At 39.6% G+C, this 17,924-nt stretch overlaps 1 protein-coding gene across 1 annotated transcript in view; it reads right to left on the bottom strand.

Annotated features, from left to right (window-relative positions):
* pdzd8 (PDZ domain containing 8) overlaps positions 1–17,924 on the bottom strand; it is a 37,937-nt gene that overhangs the window by 18,848 nt on the left and 1,165 nt on the right. The window contains exons 2-3 of the mRNA XM_079363495.1: positions 5,212–5,337; positions 1,307–1,409 (exon numbers count right to left, since the gene is read on the bottom strand). Coding sequence (XP_079219621.1) covers positions 1,307–1,409; positions 5,212–5,337 — 229 coding nt within the window. The remainder of the gene's footprint in view (positions 1–1,306; positions 1,410–5,211; positions 5,338–17,924) is intronic.

Here is a 17,924-nt window from a genome sequence, read left to right as displayed (position 1 = left end):
AATCAGAAAATCTCATCAGAGCAAGAAAGAAATATGAGCTTCTATGTGTCAATAAGACACGGTGTCCAAAAATCTGGGACAAAGTGTGTGTTACACTTCTGAGTGTGTGAAAAGCTTTCTAGTTTTTTTTAGCAGCTCTACTGCAGGTAACTTTTAGCTTTAGTTTAATTTTCATAAAGTGAATGAGAACTTTGTGTTCATCTGTTGTGATGTAGTCGTCATCAATGGGTTATAGAGAATTCAAGAACATTTAGTTCAGACTCACAGCAAGCTATTTAATTGGACAAGAGCGATTCAATGAATGACTGTACACACCAATCAGCCATTATTACTATGACCACCTATGTCATCTAATACAATTCAAAAAACAAACTTTTACTTTCATGTAGCGTCTGCACCATCAGTGTTTGTCGACATGGTCAGAAAGGTGATTATTCTCGTTCACATTTATTAGTCAAGTCTCAGTGGCTCTGCAGAAAGGACAGGTAACCATAGTGATGACATGACCCCTTGATTTAACTTACAGTGATTTTACCTGCTGCTCCATCCTTCATTGTAAAGCTCACAGTTTGCTCTTTAAGCTTTTTCAGTTAAAAACAACTCAATTCCCCAGCCCCAATAAGACCCAGTGATCAACTAACTCATTAGCCAGGGACTCTATTAGTGGTATGGCAAATAGTGTTTGATTGTAAATCTTTGATAGGCAGGTTTTTGCTACGTTTCTCTCCTGCTACGTCCTCTTGTTCATCTGGGGCCGTGATTGGTTTAAAAAAAACTGAACAATTAGCTAAAGTATGAATATATAGAACATGTTTTTCTTAACTTTTTCTTTGCTAGTTGACTTTGGTATGTAACATTGTTCAATGTGTCCATTATCAGAAATATAAGCAAAAGACCCAAAAGGGCACTTCCTCTTTCATTTCGCTGCTTTTTTTGGTCGATGTTTAACATTACCTGGTTTTTCCACATCTTTCTCTCTCAAATCCAAGTCAAATACACAAAGTGAGATACCTCTGCAACACGGCCTCAGCATCATATGTCCCACGTCACTAGATTTATTTGATTTAAAACCCATAAACGTAATTCATATTCAAACCCTACCGTTGTGGCATCAGGACTCAGACGTTTGAGGAAATGCACTTTTTGACCTTTGACCTTAATGACATGAAGCGAAAAGTAGTGGTGGTGTGTGTGTGTGTGTGTGTGTGTGTGTGTGTGTGTGTGTGTGTGTGTGTGTGTGTGTGTGTGTGTGGGGGGGGGGGGGGGGGGGGGGGGGGGGGGGGGGGGGGGGGGAGAGAGTTCCCACCTGTTTAATGGAGCTTCGACTCTTTTCCTTCCACTGGTTGCTGCTCAGCTCCAGGGTGCAGTGCACGTAGGTTTCTCTGTCATAGGAGCCCAGGATAAACAGCCTGAAAACAGACAAACAAGACTTTATTTTCTGAATCAGCTCCTTCCCTTGAGTGAAATCTGTGAGCTGTTAATCCCAAAACACGTGATTCTCTCTGTTCTCTTTTACCTGGTTAAAACTACCCGGATCTCACTCTCTGTTTTATGTACAAATTACTACAATATAATTGACATTTTTTGAGGATTAGTTCTGGTATGAAACCTATAAAATGCTTTAAATCTCATGTATTGTGTGAAAAATATAGAGTTGCCCTGAAGCTGGAAGATGTGAAATAATAATTATTGTATTGAATGTAACCTTTCAACACGACTCATTACAGACTAAACTCTTTTCCCACTCATCTTATGACTGGGCTTTACTGTCACATTAAACTTTAAAGATTATTTGCAATATTTAATAAAGTTTCCATTTGAAAATCAAGAACTAAAAAAAAAAAAAAAGTTGTCCTTGTAATATTTAGAGAAAAGCGCTGATAAATTTAGCAGTAGCAGGGACAATCTTGATCTTTTTTCCCACCATAAAAATTTAACTGAAAGCACCAACAAAAGGTCATAAAGGTTTTATCCTTCCTCATACATCCTTAAATCTTTCCTCACATTTCACGAGGGGACCGAGGAGATCTTGATACAGAAAGTCATTCCTCTCCATTAATTTAAACATCATTGGTTCTTTCATTTTGGGGCCAGCCAATAATGTAACAACTAATTACATTATTGGCAAAATGTTATTAGATTGATGACTCAAAAACATTATTACATTATTGCCAATTTATTTTGTTATTGGCCCTATTACATTTAAAATGGCCAAAATGATTACATTACTTGCAGGTATTACGTTGTTGGCCCTTATTAAACTATTGGTTTTTACAATGTTTGGCCATTTGCTTTGCAACCTACTGAGATCAGCTGATGCTTAGACGCAAAAATGTCAAGTCACATCACAAGGAGGCCCTGAGGACATCTTCAGGTGTCAAAACATCATTTCACCCTCATTAATTCTACTAGGCGTTTCATTTTTCTCACAAAAGCAGCATGTCAAATACGTTGATCAATCACACAACTTTTAAAATCTGGAAAACTGCTAAATCGGTTGGTCAGCTAGTTCATTTAGTTTTCATTTCAGTTGCATTAGCTAGAAAAAAATAAAAAAATAAAAAATCTTACTCCCTTATATGATATATAAGTCCCAGATCTTTTTATTTCATGAACTGCTGCTCATGGGCTGAAAAAGCAATGGTTCAATCCAGACTGAAAACATTACAACAGCACCCGACAGTGGACGATACAGGAGATCACAGCTCAGTTTTTTTTGTGCCACTGCTGCCCCCTGCTGTACGAAGGAGATCAATACAAAATTAAAGCTGAACCTGTGACCTCGAAACCTCCTGAAAAAGAGTGAAATGCTACAGAAACTTACAATGTTAGAAATGTAAAGTGATATTTAAAGAACTGAGTGATTGGTGTTATCAATGTCTGACACATAGTGCTATTTCCCCCCTTGACAAATTAAACTGTTTCCTCTGAATTCATATACCATGTTAAACACTTCCCTCTAGTGGACATTTTGAGTACATAACATTTAGCTCAGAAACATTTTTTCCAACCATGATAAAAACCGATGTAACAACTTTTGTTGGACTTGCACGAAGTCTGCAATCTCCAATCTTAAAACCATACACCTTTATAAAAATGAAATATGATATAAGATGGTCAGGAAGGATTTGAGACTTTATGACTATAATGGGCAGGACATGAATTATTAATGAAAGAGCCTGATCTGTGGTTCAACACACACGTATATCAGAGTGCACAAAACCCGTCTGTCTTTCCAGGGCAACGAAGGATAAGCCTCTTTATTAAGGCAGGCCTGCACTAATTGATTTGACTCATTGGCCTATTAAAATTTAAACGTGCCAGCTTTGGACAAAGAGGGACTTGTGTTTGCCACAGAAAGGAGAGCCTGGTGAGAGAGGGAGTGTGGGCGGCCCAATATAATGGGCTTTGTACATGCTAGGATTTGAAGACGCCAGTATCCACAAACGTGGAAGACGTAATGAGACAATACAAAAATCACATTTAGATTCATTTGAATGTAAAGAATTTCATCTGGGTTTATTCAATTAGATCAATTCTGAATGGAACTGCTTTTTAAGATGTTGATTCAGCCATAGCAGAGGCTTTGGATTAAACAATTACTTCAATTTAGACATTAGCTTGCAAATTTGCTGCTGCTCTACAGGAGAGTTTAAATATATTCTTCACTGGTTCAAACACTGCCCTGAGAAAGTTATCACTGTGTGCTACTTCAAAATGACAGTCAAGTGTTGAAGAGGGACAAAGAAAACAAAGAGTGTTTTTTAATGGATAACCGAAGAACCCACCTCTTTGCTTTGGCTTTTAATACAAACTGAGCTTGACATTTTGACATCTTTTTATTTCATTTTCCTATTTATTGTATTTTAATTGTTTTTATTGTCTTTTTTTATATAGTGTGACTTCTGCCTGTACAGCACTTTGGTCAACCAAGGTCGTTTTAAATGTGCTCTAGAAATAAACTTCGATTGATTGATTGATAAGACTGATCTCAACGATATGCAAGACACTTTAAAAAGAGCAACACTGTCACTGTTTCAAAACCAAACTTTTCTTTTCCCTTTACTTCCTACATTGTAGATTTGTATTCTTGGTGATCAGATCCCAACACAATGAAATATGAACAAAAGTTACGAAAGACTTCTCATTGTCTTGAATGAACTTCATGAAATTAACCATCAATTCAAACCTCAAAGCCATCCTTCTATCTTTCTGAAAGCAGGCATGCTGTTAGCTTGTATCCTTGTTGTCCCTGTTTCCAGAGAAGCATGGCATGGTGAGCGTTTAATTGGTACATTTGCATGATTTTACGGTGTGAGGGACACAGTGTTTAAAGGTCCCATATTCAGCTTTTTCTGGTTTTATATGCTCTTTAGTGTGTTTTCCAGGTGTCTTGTGCATGTTTAGTCAAAAACATTAGATGTGCAAAAATCCAAAGTCCGCGTAAACGCATGAAATGCTTGGTCACTAGCCCCCCTCGTTAAAAATGTGTGGCGTGACTTCACAAGACGTCACTGATCCAAGCCCATTGGCTCGTTGTAGCAAGCACAAGCTCCCTTGAGAAAGAAGCCAAATGACTGACCAATTACGAAAGACAACATCTGCCGACCAATTAGATCAGACATGGCACATGTGGGGACCCTTTTGTTTTCCTTTGTGGGGGATTCCGAGTGTTAGAATACAGGCAGATGAGAGAGACTGTATGGAGCAGCAGTACATGAAAACAGACACTTTTTTCGAACATTAGTGATTGTGAACGTACTTTATCAGGCGCATAAAAACGATATATGAACCCCCAAAAGGGCATGATATGTTACTTTTAATTTCAGGGGCAGCCTGTAGTCACACTTTCACCAAAATAAAATCAGGACAGCATGTGTGAAATCAGCTAGAATCTGACTGTTTTTGTCACATCTTAGTTTATGGTGTTTTTTTAGGGCCTCTTAGTCTCATTATTGTTTTAAAAAAATATATTTTCAAAACAACCCAATAGAAAACTGTTTTGAAAAGATTCATTTAAGTCATGCCAATATAATTATTCATTGTCGTTATTTTGTAGGCAAGCATCTTTTATACTGAAGTGTATGTTGTTGTAACTTTTCCACAAGTGGAACAAAAGTAAAAGAAAGCACACAAAGGGTCTTTCAAGGACAGGGATGTCCACATCCATTTAGTGTGTTAGAAAACACAGATAGAATTAAAGTGTCTCACCTGCTACATTCAATGAGGGTTACTTTGAGCCGGCCTTCTACCAGCCTGCTATCCTGGACTGACAGATCCAGATCACAAGCTGGACCCAGTGGAGGCTGAACTTGAAACGGGAAGAAGGGTTTGTATCTGAAGAGAGAGGGACACAATAAACAAGACAAAGTTTGAATTAGTGCGGATGTCAACTTTGAATGGGGTAAATTGTCTTTGAAAACAATGAATGCAAATACCCTAACTCTAACCTTCACAACTGGAGAGGAAACATCTGGTTAAAAAACAAAACACTTTTATTTCATTACACTTAAAATGGAAATCCAATTTGGATTAACCTGATTGTAGGACTCTTTAAAGAACAAATTGAGAGTTCATTAGATTTGTAAAACCTGTCCACCAGCTTTCAAAGGTATGTACTAAGTGACACACAATGCTCCTGCTGTGGTTGGATTGTTAGTTCAGAAGCTAACTAGTATTTAAGGTCACAGTGAATGCTGGTCACATTGTGACTTCTTCTGCTGGGTGTGGTGCAGAACTGGCTCTTAAAGTGCAGAAGGCCCGAGTCTTAATAAAGCAGTCATTGTAAAAAACAAGACGTCTGAGAGAAAAACACTTTTGCTATTTCCGGGTCCTTGAGGCTACTGTGGTACTAAATAAGACATTCCTGATAAACTGAACTTCCTTTAGGTAAATATAATTGCTCAGAGGGGAACATCTGAGCACACTGAATTGTTAATGTATCCTACAAACAGAGGGACATTTCTTACTTCGAACTTTCCCCATCATCTTACATATTTACTGTTAAAAGCTTTTAAGATAGAATCTTTTCTGTTTAGTAGATCATTAACAGAAATGGATTCACACCACAGAATACATCACAGACAGTGACGACAATCAATAGACTCTGAAATAGTTTCATCTGTCTTTTCTTGAGGGTCTTAGCTTCTGTAAAGCCAAATACAGAGACATCAGCAGGTCATGAAACTTAAGTCAATAAATCAGTCTTTACTTGTACAGCAGCAATTCAAGATAAATGTTATCTTAAGACAATTCACAAAAAGCAGGTAAAAGACCTTACTCTGTGTTGCATTATCTAAAAAAGACCCAACACTAATCCATCCAGAGCACTAAGCAACACTTACCAAAGTTACAGCGGCAAGGAAAAACTGTCTTTAAGAGGAAACCACATGCAAAAAGAATGAATAAGACAGAATCATCACTACAGCTAAGAGCACCAGCCTGAGCTCTAATTATTTCACCCTAAGACCACTAAAGTAAATACCTCACTCTTTTTTTTCCCACATGCAACCTCACTTATTATCACTGGATTTCTCTTTAAATATTGATAAATAAATCTGGAGAAAAATAAATGCTCTTGAGACAATTTTTGTCACAGTAAAACATTCTCAAGTAAACAGGAAAACCAATATAATCTGTGTGTTGGTTTACATTCGTTTACAAGCCGATAAAACCATGGGTTAAAAGTTATCAATGACTGACAGCTGTGAATAGTCTCAGCTTCCACAATCATTGCTTCTCCTTTCGGACAGTATTGCAGGGCTGTACGTAATTGATGGGCGAGGTTGGAATCTTCATAGACCTTGTCCTGGTCCAACTGGAAATGGAAAGGAGCCTTTGTTTACACTGGCCTTGTGTTGACAGCAGAAGAATTTTGCTGACGACATCATGCATCATTTTTTGTCTTCTACCTTATTCGCAAGAACAAACTCAATAGTTTGCATCAATATGGACAACTGTTTTTTTTTTTTTTAGCAGTGACTCTCCAGCCCATTAAATACAGATTCTTATTTGAATGAGGGGCTTCTTGTTGACACAGAAAATCTTACCATACCTTAACTGTACCGCCATGTATTTCATGTAAAATTGCACAATGGGTGAAAAGTAAATTCTAAAGCAGCGAATGACTGTTTTTTAAACTACACTACTCTGAACACCAGGAAATTATAGTAGTGCTGTTTTACAATCCCCATCATCTCCGGTTCCTGGGCCATCAGCCAGAACAACACTACACTGCAGTAGACAGTCCAATCAATGCACAAGTCTCTCCCTGTATCGGTCACAAACACAGTTGCAGAGCTAAAATGGAACTGGACTCTTTCTTCTTCTTTTTTTTTGCAGTAGTGAAATCAATTTTCCTTGGCTGACAATAAATTGCAGAAGGAAAGAGGTTCAAGAAAGTGAGAATGGATTGTCAGCAGTGCAATGAAGTAGCAAACAACTGATAGAGTGTATGGATATGAATGTGAATATACATATAGGTAATCTAATCAATCAGAAACATATACAGTATAAAGAGTATATGCACCAATTAGACAACATTATTACCATTGACAGTTTAAGGCTAGAAGAGTGATATATTAGTCTATTTACCACAACACTGATTATCTCTTATGCATGCCAAATGTCAGTGGACGCTAAAGGCAGCAAGTAAACATTTTGTCCTGTACTGATGTCTTCAAATCAAGAAAAACGGGCATGGGTTAGAATGTAGGCGACTTTAACTCGAGCCAAATCGTGATGACTACATGACCGGGTTACACCATCTCCAAGAGTGTGTTCCCAGTCAGCAGTGGTCAAAAGCTTCCAAAGTGGTCCAAAGAAGTTAAACTTGTAAAACCCGTAACAGGGTCAAGGGAAGCCACGTCTCCTTAATGCCCTGGGGAGAAAATGCTTGTCGTGTGGTCCGGTCCAAAGACCACGAACTGAAGCTCAAGTTGCTGAAAAAGTTGAGCACTGTTTGAACAGGAAGAAGTCAGAACACACAGCTCCTTTCAGTTTGGTGTGTATGGGTTCTGCTTAGCAGCAGACCTGTCAGGATGCCTTTACTGACCTCTGTCCACTGCAGAATGCCCCCACAAAGGGCATGTGAGCAACAGAAGTGGATCACAGCGTAATGGAAGACGTTGGCCTCGTGGTCCAGGACAATGAGTTTAACAAGGTGTTTACTTGGCCTACAAAGTTTTCAGATCTTAATCCAATGGAGCACCTGTGGGATGGACAACTAAGTCCTATTGTTCAAACCCAGCGCCAGATAACAACGCAGCACACCAGAGTTCTATTTGAACCCACGGCTGCTTCTTAAGTCTCTTAAAGTTAAGTCTCCTGACAGACATGCACGATGAAGTGCCAGTGAATGAAGCGAAAGAGAGAGGAAACATGGAAATCCTTTTTAAGAGAAATGAGACACTTTTTACTCCAAAACGCCAAAGTCTGTCCGTGACTAAATTATTATTTTGGTTGTTATGAAAGTAGTGCCCAACACTGGTTTGATGTCAAACACTGTTTTGATCACACATCGACTCTTTTCAAAACTGCTGTTTGTTCATAATCTGCTTCAAGGCTCCCCATGGAGACTGTCTGTTCTCCTTTGTTGAGCTCTCCGGATGTTGTGAAGTTTCATTTGAGGTCTGATTCTTTGGAGCACAAATCAATGTCAAACATTCAATCAGGGGATTTCATTCATGCTGGCTGCTCTCATGTTCTGCTCGTCGTTGCTACCCTCCAAGCAGCAGTCAGAGCTGACTTAAAAGATGGCGCGTCAGAGACTACTTCTGGTTTGAGAAGCAAGGAGGGAGGGTATATTAAATAATTGAGTTGGGGAGAAGGGCATGTGTCAAACCGTCAGGGCTGTTTTGGACCTGACCTCCATGACAGTAATATTAAAAAAAAAAAGAAAAGTGATTTAAGAGGCATTTGGAACTTTGACTTAAATCTAAGAGCTTACAGAAATGGTCAAAATCTCTGTCAGCATGACATGTAGACACTTAAATCTGTCATCTGTCCAGTGAGGCTCTCACTTTACTTGCATCCGAGTCCCATCAGGTCGAGAAGCTTCTAAAATAAAAGTAAAACATCAAATACAAAGGTTTGTCCCTCTGCTTGAGCACTAGCGAAGCAGTTGAGGGAATTGTAAACTCACATATGAGAAATAGAAAGCTTGTGGGACTTTAGAGACTTAACATCTGCCCTGTTTGGAAACAAAAACATTAAAAAGACATTAACGTCATTTCACTATCAAACGGCTTTAGTTAAACTGGAACAGCCTCGGGTCAAAAGTGCCTTGACTGAGCGGATGTAAAATAAGAAAGATTCTGAACTCAGTGGGACAACAAATGATCAGTGTTATATATGATCAGACAAAGCTCCAAGACGTCACAGTGCAGTCCCACGATTTGAAGAGCTACAGTCTTCTGTTACAACATGAATGTTGAATGGTTGGATGAATTGAAATGCTGACACGAAACCCGAAAGAGTTACATAGATTGTCTGCGTTTGTGTATGGATGTTTTTCCTCTTCTGGATGTGCGCTACAACAAAACAGGAAACTGAAATTAGGAATGGAGCAAAATCAAACCATCCCAGATTTAGCTTTGATTATAGTCCACCCCCCCAACATAGCTGGAGTTATGACACTACATTGGTGCTGTAATGCTTGGATTACCTCTAGTGGGCGGCGGTCCCAGTCCCCCCCACCCACCCCACATAACTACCATCTGTGCCACTCAGCAAATCCCAAGGTCCAGCTTTCATTCACCGAGGCTTCTCTTCATTACATCATCTCAACACACTCCATCAGCCTGCATGATCGTGGGAGACACACACACACGCATGTTTTCATGTTCTTCTTTTTGCTGCAGCACTCTCCCACACAACTCCGAGGCTGTGAGTCTGCGGCGGTAAATATGGGTTTAACTCTTGTGATCAACAGCTCGACAACATCACAGATCCTGTAATGAGCCATTTAAAACGTACATTAAGTCAGCCTCTCTGGAGAAGCTGCAAAGAGGAAATCCTTTCAGCATCTCCTGTGTCCTGCTGTAGAATTGGATTGTCCCTAATAATCTTATTTTGACATTAATGGCTCAAATGTCCTGGATTTAATGCCAGGGTCAAATAAAATTCACGTTTCCTTTAGCATTTTGCGACGTTTTGGACTCATTTGAAATAATTTTTTTAAAAAAAGCACATGAGAAGGAGATTTAACTATTCTGAACTATAATATTAATATCATTAGTTTCAGGGAACAGAATGGAAGTCCTTCAGAGAACATAGAAATTAAACACAAAGTCAAGATGTCTGAATGACCTTAGCAGGTAAACTTGTGTTAAGGCTTTGTGGGAATAAATGGCAGAAGTGTGAAGGTCAGGATTAATTTCCTTTCTCTTTAAATAAGAGGAATAGAACGTTTATTAACTAATTACTTCTTTGAGAAGCACAAACTATTTAAGGTTTTACATCTTCTATAGTCCTGTTGTGTCTGACAGTATAAAATCCAAACACAGTCAGAGTCATTGGTATGGAATATAGTTAAACCTGAACACAGTTTATAATCCCCTAAAAAAAATAAAAAACAAGGAGCTAAAACTCCAAACTGAGTCACTGGAACAAGTCTGTTCGCAAAGAAGCTTAAGTGATTATTGTAATTATTTATGATTTTGATGATTATTTAATGACAATGAACATACTTTCCCCTTGCAAAAAAAAAAGAAAGAAAATCTTCTTAGCTTTTTAAGCAGTGAAAAAAATCCCACTCTCCTTCAATGAAGTGGGCATGTGTGAGACACAAACGTGATAATCTTACCTGCTAATTCTGAAAACCTCTGAAAGGTTTTGAAATTCTTGAATCGAAAGTTCAGACTGAGCTGCTGGACTTGTCATAGTGCCTCTGTTTGTTGTTTGTTGGAGACAACCAGTGCCGGGTGCCTCATGAGTATGTAACGTACCTCCATCGAACAGTGACAAGGAACAGTAAGACCTCAGGCTTTAATGGCAGTTGTCTTCTTTGTTAAGCAACAAACCATTGTCAATTCAAATCGATCTGTCCAGCTTGCTCGGAGACTGAGACAAGACCACAACAATTAGAGAGTAAGACCAAGTCAAGACCAAGGCAGGGCGAGAGAGAGACTTGGCCCTGACACACCAAGCACACAGCAAAGAACTATTGGCGACAAACCACCGGCCTCGCCTCATGACGCCTTTTGTCCTGGCCAAAAAGTTGCAATTAAAGGCACCGTAAAGACTACAGCCGATGGCCAACCACAATGTGCGTCCTGCGTATGCCGCAGGAAATAACTCTCTATGCTAGCAGGTGGAGGAAGGTTCCATTGTTATGATACCAGAAGACCATTTTTACACTGCTGTCGCGCACCACTCGTATTACAGGTACTTATCAAAAATAATGTCTAATAAAAAGTTGGCACTGGCATTGTCAGCCATTTCACTTATAGTGGAAAAAGAAAAGAAGAAGCAACAAATAAGGACAATCGACACTAATGGGTAGAAGCATGAATACTAAAGCGGCATGCTCAAGGGGCTTTCCCAAACCTTGTTCGAGAGCACAGACTGTAAATATTATGAGAGCAGGAGAAAAATTAAAACAACTCAACATGTCGAATCTTTTCAAAAAAGGCCGACGTGGGTAGCAACAGACACCGCAAACACTCGGGTGACGACTGCTCGCTGACGGTCCAACGATCTCCGAGGTGCGTCAGTGTCTTAAGACGTTGAGGGTTCAAGACTGAGTCAAGACCAAGACCATTGATCCCAATGATTAATAATCATATTGTTTGCAGGGGGCGTGGCCCTCAGACCGCAACGCTGTGAAGGTTGCAGCCTTAACTGAATTGTTCAGGCTGAATGTTACCTTCATTTACAGTATGGATTTAAATGAGTTTGAACTGGTGCCATTCTACTGGCATTTGGTCAGTAAAATCGATCAATAATGAGCCTATCAGTTTTGTGTGTTTGTTTTCTAATAAGCTCCAATAATGAGAGTCTTCAAAAATGTATAAAAGAAAAGCGTGCTTGGATTGTTTGACAAATAGTGTCCTCTCTTCACAGCTGACTAGATGGTGTTTGGCAGAACTGCTGGGCAACTTAAAGTATATAAAGTATTTTGTAAGCCTTCTAAGTACTTTTGCGAACAAACTAAATCCAGAAAAGGTAAGATACTAAATTCACTATTAATTGGCAGATAGATCGCTAACTCTCCAAATTGGATCTCATGGTTTTTGTCACATGCTAAACCTTTTAACAATAATAATAAAAAAATTTAAAAAATCAAACCTCTCACGCTAACGCTAAATGCTAACACTGCAATGCTGCAAGTCACATGGCTGTTCTGTTGCCAAAGATACCATTTCTCTGTTGTGCAATGTTGTGTAACGTTGTGTAAATGACAACCCAAAGTTGTAGTTTGGGTTGCCTTTCCTCCTCCTTCATTCATAAACTGAGATTTCTAACTTTTGGGCAGTGCAGAGGTGTCTTAATAGTTGCAGTTTCATATCTGCAGAGCCATTCTTGACCTCTGCATACACTGATAAAATCCCCAGCCAGAGCAAATCTGCAGAGCTTTCACTAGCAGACTGCAAGGTGAATTGGACAAAGAGGGGGTGAAATAGAGCGAGTGTGTCAGGGAGAGTGAGAAACGCTGCACACTGCACTGTGTTAAGCGATAGGAAATAACATAATGAGCCAGTCTTTTCTCTGGTGACTAAGGGCGGGACTCACTCAACTCTACACATTTGTCTTGTTGCCATGCTGCTGGGTGAGAAGGCCCCCACTGTTCTCCAGGGGAGAGCTGGGAAGTTTTGTTCAAAATGAGACACGCAGAGTTCCCAGAGGCCTTCAGTCTGTGTCACTCTGGCCAATAGAAAATGAAGCATCGTCTCAAACCAGTTCGGGGAAGTTGGTTTTTTAAGTGCTACAGAGGTTTAGCTTTTAAAACTGTTTTCATTAGATAAGCAGCCACGCAAAATAGGGACCTAAAAATGCAAGTCATCGTTTTGTTTTCTCTCTCTTACACACTTTCCACTTCTCTTTTTTTCCCCCTTCTCACTCTGTTCCTCTTGCTTCTTTTATCTTGTTTAACATCCCTATTCCAACAGTTTATCTTTCGAAACAGCATTTCTCTGCTCTTGACTTTTCCCTTTATGTATTTCAATAAAGTGAACATCATTAGCCTTTTTTCACTCTGATTAACTTTAAAAGACACACAGACCTGTAGAGCTTTTCTTTTCCCAACAAAAATAAAGGAGGGACGATGGTAAAATGTGTATCTGGTTTATGAAATATACTGTAAGACCTGGCTGTGTGTAAAGTCAGTGGAGGTCACAGTGGACATTGCTGTACCTCGCTTGTTAAGTTCCATTAAGGTTGACCGTGGAGCTAAGCGTTATCTTGCAGTTACTTAAATCTTTTTAGGCAGTCATAATATTTGAATGTGTGAAGAGGACAAAGACAAATCATACAGGAAGCATGTGTAAGGTTGTCAACATTTCAATACCAATAAGCCAATAATGTTAAAACGATACAACCTCTGTTGAACTGATGGTGAACAACCCAAAAAAGTGCCAGTGCTTTAAAAACATTAGCACTAACTAGAGCACCTTAAGTTAGCGTGCACATTGTTTTTTTGGAAGTTACAAACAAGAAACTAAGGTGCACCGATAGCCTATCAGTTATGAGAAGCGGCCTATGTACAGAGGCTAAAGAGTCCTTGCCGCAGTGGTCGTGGGTTCAAATCCGGCCCTGGGATGTCATCCCTTACGATGTGTCCTCTCTCTCTCTTTTCAACTGTCTCTCCACCACCTAATTTCAATTCAGTAAAATGGAAAAAAAAAATACACAGTTTGTTCATTTTTACTCCCATGATAAACTGCAAGCCTTGATGTCACCTTTTGCTACTGTTTTGATTGAGAGCCTCCGAGGGCTGGATTTTACATACTGTGTACGTTTAAGAACAAGTTAATAGCCAATATTGGTGCAAAGGACTTCCTGTTTGTTGCTGTGGTATAGAAAACAGTATTATATAGAAGTTAGATACCGAATGTCTCCACATTAAGTCTGTTAAAGCAGGCCTTCTTGACACACAGACTATCTGTGTGAGATGAGCGCCAATGAGACGAGCCACCACAAAGCCTGTGGCCTTAAGGAGCTACAGAGACCCCGTGGCTACAATGCATGGAGGAGTTCATATAGGAACAGTTGCCACGGTGCGTCACCAGTGGGAGCCTTGTGTTGGTTAAAGAGAAACGCTACTGTTGAAAAATCTCCAAATGACATCTGGGTTAACTTGCTCGAAGGCATGTGGGATACTTGGAAACAAAGTGAAAATAGGCTTCATCATCTGTAGAGAACAAATTACACACTTTTTTTTTTTGAGATGGAAACACTAAATGCAGTTTGGTGGATGTCAAACCCCCACACAACCACAGAAGCACACTAGTCACAGTTAAAGGGAAAAAGACTTTCCTAATTGGAAGAACATTTGGAGGTCATGTGCTCATCTCAGATTGATAGCAGAAATAGTTGTCCATCAAGTTGTCTTCCATGATGGAAAGCCCCGTTTCCACACAGCAGTCACACAGACAGAGCGGTTACAGTTTGGTACGGTTTGGTTTGATTAAGTCTGATCCCGTTTGCGTTTCCACAGCCACTGTGCCCTATTTGGTAGGCGGTGTGTTAGCCGGATGCCGATAGCCGCTATGTAAATAGCGTCATATGACACTAACTAACAGCTAACCGCTAACTATCAATAACAATCGAGCTTTGTTTCAGAGAAGGCTGTGTGCCGCGAGGAGAAATACAGGCGTAAACAATCGCCTGTGTGTTACAGTCAATGGTGTTTAAACGAGGCAGAGTTTTGTTTGCCGACGTAACACAGGAAGTAACGATTCTTTCAACCAATCAGCGGACTGCAGTGTTTAGCTCCACTTTTTAAGGTCGGCTTGATATTCTTGCCACCCCAACGGAAGGGTCCCAAAAAGTGTGACGATACAGATCGGTTATTTGTTATTTTTGTTTTTGATGAACCCTGGTTCGATTTTCCACGGAAGCTTCAGGAAGTGACCTTCTATGCGTGTTCTCCTCACACAGCTCTACTTAAAGGAGAGCAACAGTTGTTCCTGACTGGATGGAGAATCAATCAATTATTCAAATTTTAATTGTATAGCACCTTCCAGTGCAAAATGGTGCACACGGTGCTTTCCAGGGTAAAAACAGGAACAAAAGCAACACTACTAAAACATAATTAAAACACAACGGTGACATGAAAGAGCAACAGACAGCTGCACCACATAAAGGTGCACAAAGTGCATTCAAGTCTAAGATGGAATCGACTGGCCTTTAGCACAATACAGACTCCTTCGCAGACTCCACGTAGGCACAAGAAACCTAAAAAAAATGTTATCTGTAGAAGCCCGTCGAGCCAAACTAGACTCTGGCCGGCGTCGGGCGAAAACTACAGTGAACACGGGAGAGCTTCTCATTAATGGAGGGAGCTTCGATCTGTTTCGGGGACAAAAACTGACCCAGAGATGGCTTCACTTCTTTTGAAAAGGTCAGATAATTCCTCTAGAAACTGTGAGTTTCGCAGCCGATGAAGACGCTTGCTCGTGTATGTACGAGCGAGAGCGAACAGGATGCTGGTGCAGCTAGTCCAGCAGCCTGCTGTGTCACAAGAGGTATTTTTAAAGGTTACATATAGCCCCTTTAAAGGTTCTACATGAAGTTTATCATAAATATAATTAAGTCTTATTGAGACTCTCTTCTGATGGACAGGCCTGTTGTGGTGTGTAAACATTATATCCACAATAGAAAGAACGATAAATGTATCTTTATTAACACATTCAAAGCTTCCTTTATTACGCCTCTTTATCATTTTAGATTTTCTGAGAGCCCTGTGAGTTTGTCTTAACACAGTCATGCAGTCGACATTTATGAATCATGATACCTAAAGCAAAAGTGATATATTTAAAAAAAAGAAAAGAGTAGCAGCTGCAAGTAGGAGTTAAGAAATCTAAATGCCTCTGACTCATGGAGTGGGATATTTAAATTTGGATTGTGACAGCTTCTTTGTTTCACACACGCAAGAAACTTCGGCATTCATTGTGACAGCACAACCTGGTAAGTTTGTCAGTAATGTTGTTAATAAACTCACCCAAATCCACCATGTACTCAGAAACATGGGATTCACAAATAAAACCAGGAGCAGCACTAGTTCCGATGATAAATATTTGTTTGAGGTCCAGTGCTCCCATTCGGGACCGAGAGCGGTTCAGGGCCAGGAAGCGGGCAGGTAACACCTGTGCAGGATCCTCCGCCTGGACACAAACTTTCTAAACTCTTTTGCAACTTTTGCACTGCTCACCACTGCACTATTATCTTATTTAGTCTTGTACATAGTCTGTTTATTTGTGTTTTTTGTTGTTGATATTCAAAGTTATAACTTTGTACATGGATAACACTGTTCACCAAACGTAATTTCCTTGCATGTGCGTGTGCGTGTGCGTGTGTGTGTGTGTGTGTGTACCTGGCAACAAAAGCGGATTCGGATTCTAAAGACAAGGCCTTCAAATGTAAACAGGATAAGAAGATCAATACTGTAATGCAGTCAGAGGCTCCTCAACTTCTGAGTGGATCATAAGGGGAGATTGCTTTGTCCACTTAGATCAGGTTTGGGTCATTTGCAGACTCAGTAAAAGTCATTGTGATCCTCATACTCCAGACGTAGCTCTGAGTGATTAAACAGACACTGCTGAAGGTCAGGTTTGTGTCGTTATGATTAGTGCTGATGTGTTTAATGTGTCAAACCTAATTCTTTCAATAATAGTTCTTCAGACTGTTATTCTATAACCTTTGTTAAACAATATTACGAGGAAGGACACTAAAGATTTCAAGAATATCTCTTTCTGTCTAGAAATGGTTGTTAGACTGTCTTTCTACACTGCAGACTTTATTCATAAAAATCACAAATTGTGACTCACAGAATAAGGTTTCTCTGTGGAAATCTTCATCCTTTCTGTTTTTGGACATCTCGGACAATTATCTGAGCCTGCCAGAGGCTAAATCAAGCACTTTCTGTAGATGTCATTTGATCTGGCCCAGTTGCCCCAAAGGACATTGCAGCCATTACGCCACACTTTCTCAACTCTCTGCAGAAGCAATCCCAAAAGTTATTTTTTGTTGTTGTAAAGTCAGAAAGTGGGAGAAAGAAAGAAAGTGGCTAAAATATTTTAATCTAAATTAGGCAATATAGTTTTCGCTTATATTCAATTGCTGTTCAAGAAAATGTAAACATTTGTCTCCTTGAAATACTAGTAAATGTAAAAAGGTGTTTATTCCTTAGTGATGCATTTACTGACCTTTAGAAGCTGGATCTTTTGCTCATTATCATGTTCAAATTGCCTATTTGTAGTTATATTGTCACACAAACAAATGGTATGGGTTCAAAGAAAATGGGTTATAATTTAATAGCTCTAGTTAGTGCTTGGCGATGTGACTAAAAATATAACAGCAGTCGATATCTGTAATTATCACTATATGTCAAATCCTTTCTTTCAAATGTATAGGCTGCTTTTTGCTCCAGGGTGAAAGTTGAAGAACTGGAAGGTTAATAGTGGTTTAAACATGTGTTGTTGTCAAACTTGACAAACTATACTGAAACATTTCTCAAGCACAGTGCTGGAAACCGCTGAGAAAATAATTATCATCACTGTTGTTCTACCGCCCAGGCCTCGTTTTGGTACTTTAGTTTGTTGGCCCTTAACCTACATGACATTTTGTTTCTGCATACACTATATTAAAAACCCTTGATGGTCCATTTTGAGGCTTTATATTATTTCATTGACCACAGTTGACTTTTAGTTGTTAGCTTTGCAAGCACGATCAAAGTTACTGCAGATATTTTCCAGAAGCATACA

The sequence above is a fragment of the Symphodus melops genome (assembly GCF_947650265.1).
Source record: "Symphodus melops genome assembly, chromosome: 15".
Lineage (NCBI taxonomy): Eukaryota > Metazoa > Chordata > Actinopteri > Labriformes > Labridae > Symphodus > Symphodus melops.
Note: the sequence above shows the minus strand (reverse complement) of the source record. Positions and strands in the feature narration are given on the sequence as shown.